General features: G+C 47.3%; 9 protein-coding genes across 9 annotated transcripts; 5 read left to right on the top strand and 4 right to left on the bottom strand.

Moving 5' to 3' along the window:
* Nucleotides 1–365: 365 nt before the first annotated feature.
* Nucleotides 366–1697, top strand: TERG_02340 (uncharacterized protein; the record flags this gene model as incomplete). Its single annotated transcript, XM_003237576.1, has 3 exons — nucleotides 366–1186; nucleotides 1237–1322; nucleotides 1375–1697. The coding sequence occupies 3 exons, from the start codon at nucleotides 366–368 to the stop codon at nucleotides 1695–1697; spliced, it is 1230 nt and encodes a 409-aa protein (XP_003237624.1).
* A 232-nt stretch (nucleotides 1698–1929) lies between these two features.
* Nucleotides 1930–3138, bottom strand: TERG_02339 (uncharacterized protein; the record flags this gene model as incomplete). The annotated part of the gene is made up of 1 exon (XM_003237575.1): nucleotides 1930–3138. One exon carries the CDS (start codon nucleotides 3136–3138, stop codon nucleotides 1930–1932), a length of 1209 nt encoding a protein of 402 aa, XP_003237623.1.
* Nucleotides 3139–3882: 744 nt separating this feature from the next.
* TERG_02338 (uncharacterized protein) lies at nucleotides 3883–4197 on the bottom strand (the record flags this gene model as incomplete). The annotated part of the gene is made up of 2 exons (XM_003237574.1): nucleotides 3883–3894; nucleotides 3961–4197. 2 exons carry the CDS (start codon nucleotides 4195–4197, stop codon nucleotides 3883–3885), a joined length of 249 nt encoding a protein of 82 aa, XP_003237622.1.
* A 1002-nt stretch (nucleotides 4198–5199) lies between these two features.
* TERG_02337 (uncharacterized protein) lies at nucleotides 5200–7829 on the bottom strand (the record flags this gene model as incomplete). Its single annotated transcript, XM_047747901.1, has 6 exons — nucleotides 6681–7829; nucleotides 6593–6602; nucleotides 6342–6532; nucleotides 6174–6269; nucleotides 5440–6114; nucleotides 5200–5312 (listed from the first exon to the last, which is right to left on the bottom strand). The coding sequence occupies exons 3-6, from the start codon at nucleotides 6361–6363 to the stop codon at nucleotides 5200–5202; spliced, it is 906 nt and encodes a 301-aa protein (XP_047603870.1). The 5' UTR covers nucleotides 6364–6532; nucleotides 6593–6602; nucleotides 6681–7829.
* Nucleotides 7830–8738: 909 nt separating this feature from the next.
* Nucleotides 8739–10224, top strand: TERG_02336 (uncharacterized protein; the record flags this gene model as incomplete). Its single annotated transcript, XM_003237571.1, has 2 exons — nucleotides 8739–9585; nucleotides 9665–10224. 2 exons carry the CDS (start codon nucleotides 8739–8741, stop codon nucleotides 10222–10224), a joined length of 1407 nt encoding a protein of 468 aa, XP_003237619.1.
* Nucleotides 10225–10806: 582 nt separating this feature from the next.
* TERG_02335 (uncharacterized protein) lies at nucleotides 10807–11912 on the top strand (the record flags this gene model as incomplete). Its single annotated transcript, XM_003237570.2, has 1 exon — nucleotides 10807–11912. Exon 1 carries the CDS (start codon nucleotides 11517–11519, stop codon nucleotides 11910–11912), a length of 396 nt encoding a protein of 131 aa, XP_003237618.1. The 5' UTR covers nucleotides 10807–11516.
* Nucleotides 11913–12133: 221 nt separating this feature from the next.
* TERG_02334 (uncharacterized protein) lies at nucleotides 12134–13066 on the bottom strand (the record flags this gene model as incomplete). Its single annotated transcript, XM_047747900.1, has 1 exon — nucleotides 12134–13066. One exon carries the CDS (start codon nucleotides 13064–13066, stop codon nucleotides 12134–12136), a length of 933 nt encoding a protein of 310 aa, XP_047603869.1.
* Nucleotides 13067–13553: 487 nt separating this feature from the next.
* On the top strand, nucleotides 13554–15342 carry TERG_02333 (uncharacterized protein; the record flags this gene model as incomplete). The annotated part of the gene is made up of 2 exons (XM_003237568.1): nucleotides 13554–14950; nucleotides 15006–15342. 2 exons carry the CDS (start codon nucleotides 13554–13556, stop codon nucleotides 15340–15342), a joined length of 1734 nt encoding a protein of 577 aa, XP_003237616.1.
* A 284-nt stretch (nucleotides 15343–15626) lies between these two features.
* Nucleotides 15627–16155, top strand: TERG_02332 (uncharacterized protein; the record flags this gene model as incomplete). The annotated part of the gene is made up of 2 exons (XM_003237567.1): nucleotides 15627–15725; nucleotides 15772–16155. The coding sequence occupies 2 exons, from the start codon at nucleotides 15627–15629 to the stop codon at nucleotides 16153–16155; spliced, it is 483 nt and encodes a 160-aa protein (XP_003237615.1).
* Nucleotides 16156–16576: the final 421 nt, after the last annotated feature.

Here is a 16576-nt window from a genome sequence, read left to right as displayed (position 1 = left end):
ACCGGCCGAGCAACCACAACATCTTCCATATATAAACTTCTTCTACCATCAACACTAAACAACCCATCTTCGACCACTCAGCCATTGTACTATTGATTATAGGCATAGCATTTTTTCTATGGTTGATGCTTTCTATCTGGATTTACGTCCCATCAGCTCTTTCCACAATGAAGAGTCTTCCTGCTGAAATCCAGTCAAGATTCCAGGCTTATCGATGGGATATCAACAACCGCTTCATGCACTGAATCAGTACCTAGCGCTGAAAGCCTTTGCAGAGCATCATTAACTCTTGGATACCTATAGCATTCGGTATATATTCAGGTTACTCTGTATATCTAGCAGATAGTGAATCGATAACGCCCACCATGGGGCCATCAAATTGGTTCCAACGCCTGGCGTCGATGGCCATCAGCAGCGTCATTCTGATGAACGCCAACTCCTCTCTCGCCGCCCCTGTCGCAAAATACGACCCCTTGATGATCGATACGTTTCATAACCCTACAACTAACGACCTTGGATTCTGGCATGGCGTTGATGAAGGGATGCCTGCTGAATATGGCGACGATTTCCTACGCCTTTCCCCCACAAACGCCGATATGAACTTCTATACCCAGGTTGCCACCAGCTGTCACGACATGACCGCCTATAAAAACTCTTATCTTCATGTCGTCTTCAAGGGGTCAGATAAGTTCACTATTAGTTTCACGCAGCATAATGCAGAGTGTGATCAGAACAAGGCACCGTACCCCGAGACGTGGGATTCGATCGAGGCCTCACGATATTCTAGTGGAGAGAATATCTATGTTCCCCTCTCTCATTTCCACATTAACTTTATGAGACCCAACTCCATTGGTTTTCATGGCTTCTATGCGGGAGGAGATGTAACCTTGTTCAAGGTTGAGATTGTTTCATCACTTCCGGACGGTATGAAGCTGCCCGAGAAGCTTCCTACTGGCACTCTGGCATTAAGGTGCAAGAGACCGAATTCATTTGCCTTTGGTATTGATGATGGACAGCCGCAATATGCTCAGGAGGTCATGAAGATAATAGCCGAAGAAGGTATTCTAGTTACCTTCTTCACCGTCGGTAACGGGCTGTTGGATGAGGCTGCAAACTTTACAAACGTATACAAGGAGATGTTGGGTCGTGGACATCAGGTTGCTCTTCATACATTCTCCCATCCCATGTATGTTGCTTCCTGGACGCATTGACAGAATTCATGTTGACGGTATATAGGATGGAAGGCCTGCCAACTACAGAGAAGATCGATGAAGAATTTTCAAAGAACATGGAGGTCTTCAAGGAAAAATTAGGCATTGAGAGTAGGTGGTTACCGTCTACTTCTTCATTTTATCACTAATGAACTCTTAATAGGTCGCTATTTCCGTCCTCCCTTCGGCAATGTGGGCGCTCGAACTCGCCAAAGGCTTGCTGCCTTGGTTTCTGACCCATACATCATCAACTGGAGTGTGGATATTGAAGATTGGTTATGGGCTGGCTCTCCAACCCCTGAGAAGCAACTGGAGGCCTTCAAGCGAGACTTCGAAAAGGGTGGTGATATTGCTGTCATGCACTACCTTAACCCTACCACTATCTCCTATTTCAGAGATGTGTTCCAACTAGTCAAAAAGTCTGGGAAGCGCATTATGCGTGTTGATCAGTGCATGGAAGATCCATCTGCGCCACCATTGAAGTAAAATTCAGGGACATTGTCATTACACTCATAGATTTGGAAGACGATACGGCTGGGGAACTATTATTTCTAAAGAGGCCAGACCACACTTATTTTTAACTACCTCAATTATAGAAGATTAATCAAAATGCTATACCAAACACTGAACCTCAACAGAATATTTATATAACTACACGGGTGAAGTATAGCGAACATTTATATCTGATACATATTGAATCCACGGTACCACTCCCTGTCTACTTTGATTCCTGGGATTTTCTAAAAGTCTCAATCATCTCAGTATGCGCCTTTTTCAGCTCTGGAATGATTAAACTCTCAATTTCAACTTCAGGTTGGGGTTGAGCCACGCCTCCACTAGCAACAACGCTCCCCTTTCTCATCCTTGTGGTCGACTTTGGAACACGAACCCACTCCAATCCAAACTTGCCAGTCGTTTTGTCCCGACTCACAAATACAACCTCCCATTTTCGAGTTGACAGCAGGTTACCAATAACCATATGATGTGCATATCGTTGTAACGCTTGCTCAGACTTCGATATAAGTAAATCAGGATCCGTCTCAAGCTTGAAACTAACCACCATACTGCCTGTCGGTGCCCAGCCATCAACCAGCCGGTGCAAGAACTTAGGAACGGGGTCAAGGTCGATAATTAGCTTTTTACCATGCGTTGGGGGCTTTGGGTCATTGAATCCAGTATAGATCGTGTCGGGATCAATATCAGAATTCGCCTTGTCCGAACTCGACTTCTCTTTATCGGAAACCGGTTCATTGGATGATTGGATCTTATGTTCTACCATCCTATCACGAGGGATAAAGAAGTCGGAAACGGCAGCGGCAAGATAAAAGAGGGCATTGGGCCCGAGAGGTTTCATCAGGTTGGCAAGTGATCGAAGCTCATACAGGTATTCCGTCACCGTAACGAAGGGAAGGACAAGTAAGAGGTTGTTATCCTTCGCATATCGGTACTGTCGCAGAACCTTGCGCATTTCATCCTGGTATTCAGATCGAACAATAATAGGGCCGTCTCCATTATTATTGGTGTCTGAAGAATCAGAAGAGGAGATCCCTTCATCCATAAAATCAAGGAAACAATTGGTTGAATGGCTGAAATGTCTCGAGTATGGAAGTAAGCTGAACTGTCGATGTAAGAAGATCACTGCATACCCCTCTTGCAAGAAGTATTCCGCAGAAGTCGCTCCACGTGTACCGGCAGAGAAGTTATCCACGAATCTGACTGTCTGTGTCTCAAGGGGTACTGTTGTTCCCCCGGAGGTGACTAGAACCAATCTTCGGCCTGTCTGAACATGTCTATTTATGAACTCTTTTGCCAGGTCATGATGTTCCTGCAACGATGGGGGTGGCGGATTGATTTTAAAATAATAAGACTCGGCTTCCTCCGGGGTCAGAGTTTGCGTTGATGGAGCTATATGAGCTGCTTGAGACATGATAGCGATGATTTATTTCGTCCAGGATATAAGAGTAGTTGGTATGGAACCGCTAAACAGAGTGGCGAGGTCAAACTCCGTGGATGTACTGGTAATTGCTGTTTAGTCCTCTTTCTCTCCGTCTGTAGTTGGTTAAATATTGGAAAGGTGATGATTCCTCTTCTTCGGCGAGTTCTTTATATAGGCGATTTATTCTTAGCGGTTCCAGATCCTACTTTGTATATCTTGTCATTGGCGGGGCACGGCAAAAGGCCGTCGGGGAACGCGACCGTGGAACACTCAATAGTGAAAAAGGAGAAAACTCTCACAGCGACCCCAGCATGCTATCGCAATAAATGACAAAGACCGTATATTAGTTACCGGCAATAAGTGAATCTTGTCAAGTCTTGCTGGATGTTTTTCTGGAGGTTTGGATTACTTTTTTGGGACGGTCGGCATTAAAGTTATGCCTCGGCTAATTTACAGAAGTTACTGATGACTAAGCAAAAGTTTACTTGCCCAGGAATAGGAGGGTAGGAGGTTTAGTATAAAGGCCTTTTGATATTGTTGATAAGAAATTGACAAGATAATCATAAGGATCGTAATGAGCGTACTCCACACTCAGTCGACAGGGTGTAAGAAATTGGCTAAGTCATTTAGTCATGCAACCACCGGTTCGATGCATAACTAGAACCGAACCAACTACCTGGACTGCTATGTCGAAAGGACATTTAACCGAAATACCGAAGTAAACGGATTCTCCTTTTAGCAGCAGTACTAACATTGCAAGGTATGTTAGAGTCACTGCCTGTTTAAAAGTAATGCAGCTTGATGAGCACTTACCTCCCAGTCACCGTTGACAAAGCATCCAACAAAGCACGGAGTTCTATCGCAGCAGCCTTGGACTCTGAACTGATTGGGAGCACCAGAATCGCGGATGGCAGAAGTGTACTCCTTGTGAAGATCGTGATAGGCTTTCTTGTAGTCTGAGTCTACAATATCAATGGAATTAGAGGAGCATGTTGGCTTAGCAATGGCAGATCCGGCGAGGATGGAGAGGATAGCAACGGAGAACTTCATGGTGAAGAGTGGTCTTCGAGTGTATCTTGGACTGGTTGGGAAGTGGCAGTTGGATGTTATTGTAACTTGCTAGGCAGTGCGATGGTTTTTCTCAGGGTTGGTAAAATTGTTTTGGAAGAGGGCAGGAGGTCCTATTTATGCCTTTCGTGAACTATCCCGTGTCATTGTTATGGCGAGGCATATCTGGTCACCAGATGGATAACACGGGTTGATTGGGTATGCATCGGGAGGATTCCATATCAATGTTGACGTATCTAAAAGCGATCCCGTCTCAAAGAACAACAATCCAATGCATGAAGGAAAGACATGGAGTGCCCCAGATTCCTCCTGTCTACCAGAGGACATGCATGCTGATTGCAGCCTGTCAGCTAGCCACTATTTCAATTGCCGTAAATGAGGGAATAGTTGGTTTGCTTTCCTCCATAGAAACAAACTGGAAGTTCGAGTGGAACTAGTGATGCATAAGCTCTACGAGTCCAAATACAGGGGGGTGTCTCTGCCAGGGTCAGAGGCAGGCAAGTAGTCATCTTTTATTCCTAGATATTTGGTCCAATATCTCAGGACATGAGATTGATGGGTTATCGGAGATGTCGAAGCTAGAGCAAACCTGACTATCCGTACATTTCTAAAGCTCCTTCTTCTCTTCTTCTAGTAAGTCTTGGCTCAAATTCAGTGTTTGGCCTTAATGGGGTTAGATAGGGAAGGAAAGGGGATTATGGGGAGTGCGTGGAACCTTAACCACCACAAAATGGGAATACATGAATTCCGCTCCAAAATTTCAGTTTGGACGGAGATGTAGGTAGGCATGGGCATGGGCAAATCCAGTCGGATTTGAAAGTCGAACGTTTGGATCCGGGGTAGTTAGTGGCATGACCCAAAAATGAGTCCGTAAGAAAACCAAAATATCAACAAAGAGCATAGCTGGATATCCTTGTGGTAGATGGTTTAGATGTGTAGTCGACAGTCAGCCATGGAATTATTGACAATGGAGAAAGAGAGATATCACAGATATCTGCTTCGTAGAGCCTGGCTGATGGTACTCATCCGGCTGGTAACGCCACTACGCATATTACTCAACAGAGCTTCTTCCAATGCAGACTGAGAAACACTGGCATCTATGCATTATCAAACAGTAAGAGAACACAAGGTTAGTATCCGACTTGCCACACGAGTAACTAGAAAGAGGGGAAGAAAAAATAGAGAACCGGAGGCTTGAGCCTGGTTGCTATAATTACGACGTACCATCCAAATCGCTAAAGCTGCTCCCCATGCTCGGAGTGCCTTCACTACCACGTCCATGAGGACTTCGTCCAGACAGCTCTGCAGTTCTGCGTGGGCTCAGCGGCCCCACTGGCCCAGTGGGGCGGCGGGAAGTGGACGGTTCGTTGGCAGATGATCCCGTTGCCATGCTAGAACTTGAGCTCGTTGTGGATGATTCTGGCAGATCTTGCTTTGTCTTTGCTAGAGGAGTGACGCCGCCTGATACTTGTCGGCCTTGATGCTTGAGTTGTTGCGGCATTTCGCGTAACGTCGCTGCGGGGTCGCTATGAGATGTAGCTTTTCCTGTCTCGTGTATAGATTCAAGCGGGAGAAAAGCAGGAGAGTCTTCTTCTTCTTGTTCCTCTTCATCTTTGGGTGGTGCTCGTTTCTGGACCATGGAGAATTTCCCATACCGCCTATACTGCGGCCGGTTGGACTCTTCATCAGAGTCTGAGCTTGAACTTGACGAGGATAAAGATCCAGGACTGTCTTCGCCTTGTCTTGGAGATAATGGCGGTAGGACCTTGGTTCTTGCCTCTCCTCTCCCTCTTTGCTGGGGTATTTCGCCCGAGCTTCGCCTGGATGGCTTGGGTAGTGTGGCGACCGCATCTCCAGACGACTGGTTTCTGACAGAGGCTGGACGGGGAAAATTCGGAGCTATTAAACGGTATCAATACCAATCAATGTCCTTATTAAGAGACTAGCACGTAACCGACCCTGAGATATATTGGGAGTCTGAGGGCTGCTATTATCTGCCCTGGTTGCTGACATATCTCGCTGGAGCGCAAACAACCTAGATTGTATGCGAGATCCTGTTCAGGGAAGTTCGTTTAGCTAGATATCGACATCAACATCAACAGCTCATGTTTGCATATGGACCATACCGTCACTGCCAGATCTATTCATAGGTACACTGCCTCCAGGAGTACCGCTGCCGGCAGACGTAGTCTGCCCAGAAAGGGGATTCTGTTGCCCGACTCTCCGAAACTGCGCCCTCACCTGAGAAAGCCGCCGATCATATAGCCAGGCAACATGTTGGAGCAAGAATGGCAGGGTGACATTGAACTTCTCCGCGCTAGGGAGTTGTTGATTAGCTAAAGCACTCTTAAGAGGGCGTATTATTTGTGTCGCATACAGAGCTTTCCCTGCGCACTACCGTTAGCTTCTATATCACCAACCGAAGGAGAAGAAGGATCATGGCAGTATTAGCGTCTGCAACTTACAGTCTACTCCTTCTTTAGGGGCTGCAGATAGAACATCCCACAGTATTCTATCATTAGCGGGATCCCAGTTCACCTATACCAAGCATGTTAGGGGCTGGAGTCGAGCCAACAGCCATAGCTCACTATCCATATAGATCTATGGATGACGAAACTCACTGGCGGTGGATCAACAAAGTCGCCTCGCGGGAACGGTAGGCGAATGAAAACGGTGAATTTAGGGTCGCTGGCCAGGTCTTGAGTAGCCATGTCGTGTAGCAGGAGGTCATCACAGGCTCCGCAGGCGATACGCCGTGTCTTCTGCTCTTCGTCCTCTTGCTTCTGCTCTCTCGTCGGTTTGTTTGAAGTTCGACTTTTGGCTCGTCGGAGTTATTTTTGGGGTGTTAATTTATTACGTAATATACTATGCCAAGCTCCTGTCACGTGCAGGGATCAACATCCACAGAATAAGCAAAAAAAGGAAAAAAGAAACAACAACAACAACGACGACGAAAGAGACGAAAAAAGAGGCCGACGATGGGTATAAAATGAATAACAAAAAAGGAGGCTGCTGCAAACCGTTGGAATGGACAAGCTGGCAGCGGAGAAGACAGCACTCTTTCGCATGTGCATGCTTATAAGCCATAAAGTCGCCTGAGCGCACCTAACTGGGGCTGGCTCCTGTCCATCCGCCGAGTCGGTAGCTCTACAAAGCCAAAGTAGCATCATGGAAGGCTGCTCGGCGCCAGCAAACGAGACAGAAGTTGGCGATTTGCAGCGGAAGATATAAAAGTGCTACCTTATGCAAGTTTTGTCAGGGATCGGGCACATCACCGACTGCCAACTGGCTGCTTGACTGCGTCTCCGGGGCTCATGCAAACAGCTCATCCCCCCACCCGCAGGGCACTCTGTTTTGATATATCTACACCACTATACCGTGTACTGACTTGCCAACTATCAACAGCCAACCTGGTTGCCGTTACATCTAGCAACTTAGCCTGGCACTTAAGACGATCTTACAGCAAGGCAGTTACTTCAGTGCTTCTCCCTCTTCGCCTTTGAACGACTTGATTGATGGCGGTCTAAGCATGTTTCAGATGCATCTACAACGGGTGAATACTGCGTGCCACACAACGAGCTTGGAGGTTACAAAGTACCGGTCAACACGGCGAAGTATGCGGGCAGAAAGAGGCGCCCTGGCAGGCAGGCTTATCGGGCGAATGCCACCCTGTCGCCTCCCCTCCAAGACGTTCATGCATCACTCTGGCGGTGTGAGTAGGGCGGTTGGGTAGATATCTCCCTATCACATGATAAGCGGCGGCCTAAGTATATGCCTCTTCCGTCGCCAGCAAGGTAACTAATGGGTTAAAGGAAAGGGAGAAAAAGAAAAGAGAAGAGATACACGCATAGGAAAAAGGCGGCCTGGCGGGTGTTTGCATGTGGACAAGGAGTTGAAGCAGCAGGAGGGGGAAAGAGGAAATCATCAAGAAGATTCATCCATGTTCACTCGCCTCCAGCCTCAGCTTGTCTTTACATCTGGACGGTTGATTTTACCTTTGGCCGGGCAATAACTCTATGGTACGGAGCTTAATCATCAACTAGAGAGTGGCCCTTCCGCCAGTGCCGAACCAGGGAGCCACCCATGACGTGCATATTGAACTTACGCGGGATTCTATATATCTGAGATCGGTTCGCCTGTGCGGCTCCAGCATGTGTCAGGTGTATAATACAGAGTAACTGCTCTTGAGTTGGCTCTTTTCTCTTATTTACTATGCAAGGGAGATCTCCTGCTAGCGTCACTCGGGGTTTGACTCGCCATCTCCTACAATAGCCTGATAACCTAACCAGCTCTGCTCCGCCATAAATACAGGTGGGACCTGATCAACAATCAGCAGATTATCCTTCCGTGTTTCAGGCATATAATTCCCACTTACGGGTAATTGGGTGCTTCAGCCGGTGTTCATGTTGGGATTGACGCTGCCGTATAATTTACTCCTCCTTTCGTCTACCTACACTTCCACATCGTCGTCCAGACAGACAGAAAACAATTGATTTTCTTTCCCTATAAAGGAGCTGCCTGCCATGGCAAAGCAGGAGGGATTCCCAACGGCCAACCCGGATACCCTGCTACATGAGCCAAACTACCGTATTTATGTACTACAGCTGTTAGAGAAGATGGAAGAAGAACAACTCACGGCTCTTCGACGAAAGGCATTGGATATTGGTTTGACAATCAAGCATGATAGTGAAAAATCAAATGGGAGGCTGGAGATCGCCTCTGAACCATCTGAGTCTTCGACACCGACCCCGTCAACGCTGATGTCACCCAGTCAAGTCACCATTCCTTCATCAGTGTCGTCCTCAACCCAAAGATTACCTAGTGCTCATTCCGTTTCGTCTCTGGCAACTTGTCCGACTACATGCAATGAGGGAAAGACACATCAGAAACTTCCTATATTCAGCCCTGCACCAAGCAGACATTCGTTCGACACTTCGTATTGCCAAGATCATCGGTTTACATCTGGCTTTAGGCAGTCGATACTATCCCGATTCCCTTATTTTAAGAAACGGTTATCCGTTCCCAGTGCCCTACCATCCAAATCCCCATCTCCTCCTAGCACTTCACAGATATTTCGACAAGATTATACGGTAGAGGCCACAATAGAAGTTTCCCCTTCGTCCGAATCGCCATCCCCGGTTCAACTGGAGATTCCCAAGCTCGAAGAACCCATCGATATGGACTCCGTCGCTCGAAGCCTGTCATGCTCGATTTTGACAACTTTACGAGATATACATGAAAGTCAGAAACGGAGGCATCTAGAATTTCAGAGTAAACTCATAAACTCTATTGAAACGAAACATGATGCCCTTATTGAAGGAAAGCGGAAAGAGAACCAGGAAAATGAAGCTGCTCTTGAGTCTCGGGCAAGTCGTCCCTAACTAAGAAGATCCTTTTCAGGGTTGGAGGACTACCTACTAACAATTAACAAAGAATACTGCAAAGGCAGCCAGGATTGAAGAAAGAGACCTGGTTGCCGAATTATCGCTTGTTGCGGAACTACAACGCGAGAAACAATCTCTTCAAACTAGCATACGACATATGGAAGCATACTTCAATACACCGCCGCCCAGCCTGTCAACCGACAAAAACGACTTCTACGCCAACCTCCAACCGCGCGAGTTCACCGACCAGAAACGAAGCCGGCTTCTCCAAAGCTATCACGAACTAGCTACACTTGATGCATTACATCAATCTAAAATCAGAGTCCTGAGGGATAGTCAAGCAAGGGCTTTCCAAGAGTCACTCCAGGACATGGAGCTCGACTCTATCGAATTTGCCAGGAAGAACAGGGAAGCTTTGAGCGACCTGGAAAAGAGAAAGCAGGAAGAAACCGAGGCAGTGTTGGCTTGGCTAGATGGTAAGAAACAGGGGCTTATCTACAGATGGGCACTGGAGGAAGGCATTGCCAGAAGGCAGCTGGAGGACGAGACCAGGCTGACTTATGGTCCTTTGCCTACGATATCATTCAGCGAAGGCGAATACGATGACCTCACCCTTGAAAATTGATTGTTGCATCCCTTAAGAAGGAAGCAGATGATGAAAGGTATAACTAAATGGCCTTGGCTGGGTATATCCTTCCGCCAGTTCCGAACAGCCTTCACCTCCAATCCTTTTTGCCTCATGGTGTGTTTTTCGCGTTCCACTCCTCGTACCGTCATATTGCAGGACTTTCATTTGCAGTAAACAGTCAAAATGTACTGGGTCTCTCCAGTGTATCATGCCTTCATACCGGAGGTTGTCAATCTTGAAGTCCGGCATCTAGCTATTGCATAAAGCTCAGGGGCATTGTAAGCCAAACTCTAGAGCCCAGAAGTCGGATGGCCAAGTTCTCCCTGTACCATGAATCTTGGGAGCTGGGCTGGCTTACTGGCCTCGGTTGGTTGTCAATCCCCAGATGGAGAGAAGCTATCTCTGCTGTTGGAGGGTTTATGATTTGATGTCTTTACGTCTAGTAGTGTGATAAGGAAGGTATAGGCATATCTTTACAACCGGGATAATAATATATTATTGTCAAAAATAAGGGAGAAGATCATTGGCAATTATGTCGATCCGGCACTCCCGGAGATCGCCTTATTTAACGATCTTCGAGCTAATATCAACGTCTCAACCAGAGCATGGGGAATGCCAGCCTTAATACGAGAGGACTGTGGGCGTTCAAACAGCACTCCACACAAAATATTCAATCCTCCTCAAGCAGGACGCTTTAAATGGATATGTTTCCAGCGGGTTATCGCACACGTGGTATCAATCGACAAAGCAAGAGGAGTCTTGATTATCTTTGGCAAATACGAGCTCGTGTGCTAGAACGGGTATAACTACTTGAATCCCAGTAGACCATCCCCAGGGGCATCTGATTAATTCCACCGACTCTTCAGTTTGGACATATAATGATTTTCTATTGCTTCTATATACCCGCAATATCGTCACAATGTTGCTCCGAGGGTAGCTTTGGGAAATACGAATTGGAGCTCAATAGTTAAGATAGCCCAGAGGCCAGAAAGCAGTCAAGCTGTTGGGTTGAAGGCATTGTTTGGCCAAGTAGTTCCAGATGATATAGAACGTGGCCAACGCCGTTGAAGTCGTGAATTTGTAATGATAGGGTTAAGTTCGTGTATAAAAGGTCTGACTTGATGTCACCATCCAGGCCGTAAAACCAGCAAGCAAATCTTCACATCCAGCCTCACAAACGATGATATCTCTCAGCCAAATATATCAGTTGTAAGCCCTTGACATGTACTCTTTCTCTGGGTATACAAGCAGGTTCCTAACACTATGCATATGTAGCGAACCTAGACGAAATGAAGGTTTCATCCTCCGTCGCTGCGGCTGCTGCCCTTGTCCTTGCATCTTCCGCCAACGCCTGGCGTTTGAATGCTTATCAGCTCCAGAACTCTCAGGGCCCAAAGTTCACTGCCGGCGGACCAGGCGCTTCTGGCAGCGCCTGCCACTGCGTTGGTGACCTTAACAACAAGATTTCATCCATCGAATGGTACTCTGATGACCCAACGCACCACACTCGCTGTTGCTTCGTCCCATTCAATGGCCTTGGCTGCACCGGTGACCTTGGTCAGAGCTGGTGCCGCAATATTCGTGTTAGCGACCTTGGCCAGATCGGTATGGACAACAAGATCAGCTCCTTCCGTACTGACTGTTATAAGCCAACCACCAAGCGGATGGAGGAATTCCAGTTCTGAGCCGACCATGATTCCTTTGACAACAAGCACATGGTGCGGTTGTTTGTTTATGTTGGGGGATATCCTAATCTGACAATGTATATAATAAACGAAGCCACCCCTGAGGTAACCATTAATATTATAAACTTGCCGTTGATGTTTTCTTCCGTTGTTGGCTTGTCGGTTTGGTTAGGATAAAGGTCCCTCTTTAGTATAACCTGAGACAATGAGAACTTGGGCAATCACGTTTCGCTATCAAGGAGCCGTTGAATTATGCCCTCAGCACGGGTATCACCTCCAGCGATTATAGTTTCGGTTATTTTGTCACGACCGTTATCGCCTATAATAATAACCCTTTCGACAAGCCCTCGATTGCAAACCTTGACTCTGCCAATGCGTCCATCTTGCCACTGGAAGCGTATATACCTAGCTTCAACTGATGCAGCGGTGACAGACAGTATTCCGAGTTTATATGCAGTTGTACTTGCGGGTATATCGGTAGAGTTTAGGTTAGAAATGCCCAGCTGTTCCTGTAGAACAGTTATGACATCTCGTCGAAGGTGCCATGCGACAAGCTCACGGCGCAGTCCCCGCACCAAACCTTTGAGATTCTGCTTCCTTTGCTTCCATGGCTTTAATCCTCCACCAGACCCATCTTCAGATGCCTGGTTCGGGAGATATTTTTGTTCCAGATGCTTCAGCGGTATGAAAACCGGTATGGTATGCCGATGTATTTGCAGTGATTTATGATCGCCTCCTGTGCGTCTGAGAAGTAGATAATACGGCTTCACAAAGGTCCCATCACGAACATTAACATCAATTCGAACACCAAGCAGATCAGGCGAGTCTGTATGAGGCGATGGGTCCTTGAACGGAAATGAAGTAGCCGAAAAGACGATGCGATGGTGGTTTGTTTCAGCGTGTCTCCCGGACTCGACAATGGCGGGGGGCATATCTGAATCAACCTGGCTCAAGAGATGCGACTCAAGACTGTTTCTAATCGTGCTACTGGATAGTAGACTGGCTGAAAGGACTTGTCTTCGCGCCGTGAGCTTTTGAACTATGTCACTGTTAGCTGGCTCAACAGGACGAATAAAACCGAGAATAGACCTACTTTCTTCACGCACGGCAGAAATCTCCTCATCCAATGCCACCGACTGATCCTCTTCCGCCATTGCCATCCTTCATCACCACCGTCTAGGTGTCTGTCATGGTCGACGCCGTCTGTTGTGCCTCGTCGTCGACGTTCAGTGGACGTCGGTGTAAACAACCGGCTTAGTCAGCAAATATCACGAATTCCAACCTTTATTTTTTTTTCTTGCAAAAGGACAGCTTGCACCTTGCAAGCGACCTCATAGGCGCCGGAGGGGGGATTCACTCAGGTACGGACTATCTTGGCTTATTCATGGTGACTAGACACTGCTCGTATCCTCATCTGTGGCTTAAAGACGTGCTGACACCTGTTCTCTAGGCCATATCCGGTGCTATATAGTCCGCCGTACCTCTTCTCTGCCTTCTATAGATCAAAACGAAACCATGTCTTGTCTCTTCTCCACATAAATTCTCCGGCATAACTAGTTAGCCTGATATAGCCTCACTGCATTCTCGTGCACATACATCCTGCCTCTCGTTTTACCCGGTTTCGAAACAGAGAAGACCCAAATGAAACGCAAAAACGGTACTGTGAGAAAACGAGCCAGTCGGCAGAGCCTCAACCTACACACGAACGGCCACGCCAACGCAGGCGGCAACATGGAGTCGCAGATAGAGATGCGGAAGAAGGGCGTCTCCCTCGAGTCGACGTCAACGCATACCTCTAGGGTGATAGACCGACCAGAGTTCTCCCTGGACGACTCTCCCCCGCCCACTCCACAATCTGCCGCGGCCTTGAGCACCAGCTTCAGCGATCTACCAGCGGCTGATAAACGAAATTTCCTCCTGCTATGCATGCTATACTTCCTCCAGGGCGTGCCCATGGGTTTGGCCATGGGGTCGGTACCTTTTCTCCTTAAACCGAACCTCTCCTACGGACAGATCGGCGTGTTTTCGCTCGCTTCATACCCATACTCGCTGAAGCTTCTATGGAGCCCCATAGTGGACGCAGTTTGGAGCCAGAGATTTGGACGACGGAAGAGTTGGATCATGCCTATTCAGACAATCTCTGGCTTGGCCATGGTGTATATTGGTAGCCATATTGCCAATATGATGACTGCAGCAGCTGATAAGGGAGGAGACGGCATATGGGGCTTCACCAAATGGTGGTTTTTCCTTGTCTTCCTCTGTGCAACGCAGGATATTGCCGTTGACGGCTGGGCCATCTCTCTCATCTCACCTCAGAACATTGCCTTTGCCTCTACCGCCCAGACAGTCGGCCTTACGGCCGGGCACTTCCTATCGTATACAGTGTTCTTGGCATTTAACTCGCCGCATTTTGCTAATACGTGGTTCCGCTCTACGCCGTCGGATGAAGGCCTAATCTCTCTAGGTGGTTACCTGAAATTCTGGGGTTGGGCATACCTTCTCGTGACCATTGGATTGGCTGTGCTCAAGAAGGAGGAAACTTCAAAGGATAGGGACGGCATTGTTGAGGTATACAAGAGCATGTGGAAGATCTTGAAACTCAGCAATATCCAGACCATCATCATCATACATCTGATCGCAAAAATTGGCTTCCAGGCAAACGAGGCCGTGACCAGCTTGAAACTTATTGATAAGGGTTTCGGTCAGGATAATATGGCTCTGGTTGTTCTTGTTGACTTCCCGTTTGAGCTTGCCCTCGGTTACTATGCTGGAAAATGGTCAACGGAATATACTCCCATGAGGCTGTGGTGCTGGTCATTTGTAGGCCGCCTTGTAGCTGCTCTCTTGGCCCAGGCTGTTGTCATGATTTATCCAAGCGCCCCCGGTGCTGCTGTCCCTGGATGGTACATGTTTGCAGTTATTGGCGAGCATCTGTTATCCACTTCGATGAACACTATCATGTTCGTTGCCTGCTCTGCATTCCATGCAAAGATATCCGACCCAACGATTGGCGGTACTTACATGACATTACTCGCAACGTACGTATGCCCTTCGAACACTAATTAAAACTGTTTGCTAACTTTTTTTTTCTAGCGTCTCGAATCTTGGAGGAACTTTCCCCAAATATTTTGTTCTTAAACTTGTCGACAGCCTCCACAGTGCAACCTGTGTTCCTCCATCCAAGACCCCGCGGGGAGTACAGTCTCCCATCACTACTTCTTTCTCCTGTTCTCTCGAAGCCGATAAGAACCGTTGCCTTTCTGGAGGCGGCGTTTGCCGAGTCGACCGTGACGGCTTTTACTATACGAATATATTATGCGTGGCCATTGGTGCCCTCACTTTCTGGTTCTTCATCCGAGGAGCCGTGATGAAACTCCAGAGACTCCCCCTGCGTGCATGGCGAGTCGCCCCAGAAGATACAGTTAGATGATGATGATGCTCATATCTATGTATGATAGAGTGTATGCACTTCTTTTTGGTCCTGGTTTCGGGTTATAAAAGAGATTGGTCTGACTACAGCTTGTTTAATCATTGCATTATGTATTATTAATATATATTACCTGCCCTGTAAATATTATAATAGAGGACCTTGACTCTTGTTGTGGTTAGTTCTCGTATCTCAACTCGGCTCGTATAAATAAGTCGTCGAATACAACTTGACAATGTGCAACTCCCTTTGATCCTGTAGAGACATTGAAGATATCTACCTCAAGAATGTCCATCCCAATACCAAACGGTCTTACTGGGGGATGTCTATGCAAGGAAATCCAATACACTATTGAGATACCAAAGGACATCTCCTGGCCTCCAGATGTATGTTCCTAGCAATACGTAATTATCTATATACTGACTCAACCAGCCTCACACTTGCTGGTGCACTCAATGCCGCAAAGCAGCCGGTTCTATCATCGCCCACTTGATCACCTTCGACCCATCCACGGTGAAATGGAACGGAACGCCCACCGAGTTCGAGTCCAGCGCTCAAGGACGCCGTGGATTCTGTCCTAAGTGTGGTACAAGCCTGTATTTCAGAGACATAGGGCTACCAGCCGAGATCGAGATATGTACTGGCTCACTCGATGAGGATATACTGGAGAATCCTCAGCTGGCAAAGGACCTTTGCGATCCTAGCTGTGGGCGTTTCTGGTGCAAGAGGGAGATCAAGAGCACCATCTACGAAAATTCAGCTGGTAAACGATGGCTGGAGGGAAGCAAGTCACGGCTCATGTATAATGGAGAGTAGATATTCCCGTCTCCAAAGACACTGTTAGCTGGAGAAATGGCCTGAATTGATAGCGAGCATTAATGTACGTAGTTACCCCGAAATTCCTTGCTAATAATAACCACTGAACACCTGCCCTGTCTCACCAATACTTGTTCATCTACGCACCAAATCGTAGTCATTTGATTTCCCCGGCCTAGTGATTTTATTCAGTATGAACAGCTTCATGACAGTTTATAGCTCCTGGCCAGTTATCATGGATCAATAATATCTTATCAGAACGGTATTGCTCTGCTTATAGACTGGTTTATATCAACCGGCGTCCCCTGGACCCTATATCAAACCGAAGTAACTATCAGCTTAGATAAGAGAGTTATCAATATCAGAGCCTCACTTCTTGCCCATCTCTGTGGCACAGCATCCGCAGAATAAAGCCGCGGGA

Source organism: Trichophyton rubrum (assembly GCF_000151425.1).
Source record: "Trichophyton rubrum CBS 118892 genomic scaffold supercont2.2, whole genome shotgun sequence".
In the NCBI taxonomy this organism is placed as follows: Eukaryota; Fungi; Ascomycota; class Eurotiomycetes; order Onygenales; family Arthrodermataceae; genus Trichophyton; species Trichophyton rubrum.
The sequence above is the reverse complement of the archived record's forward strand: the minus strand, read 5'-3'. Positions and strand labels throughout refer to the sequence as shown.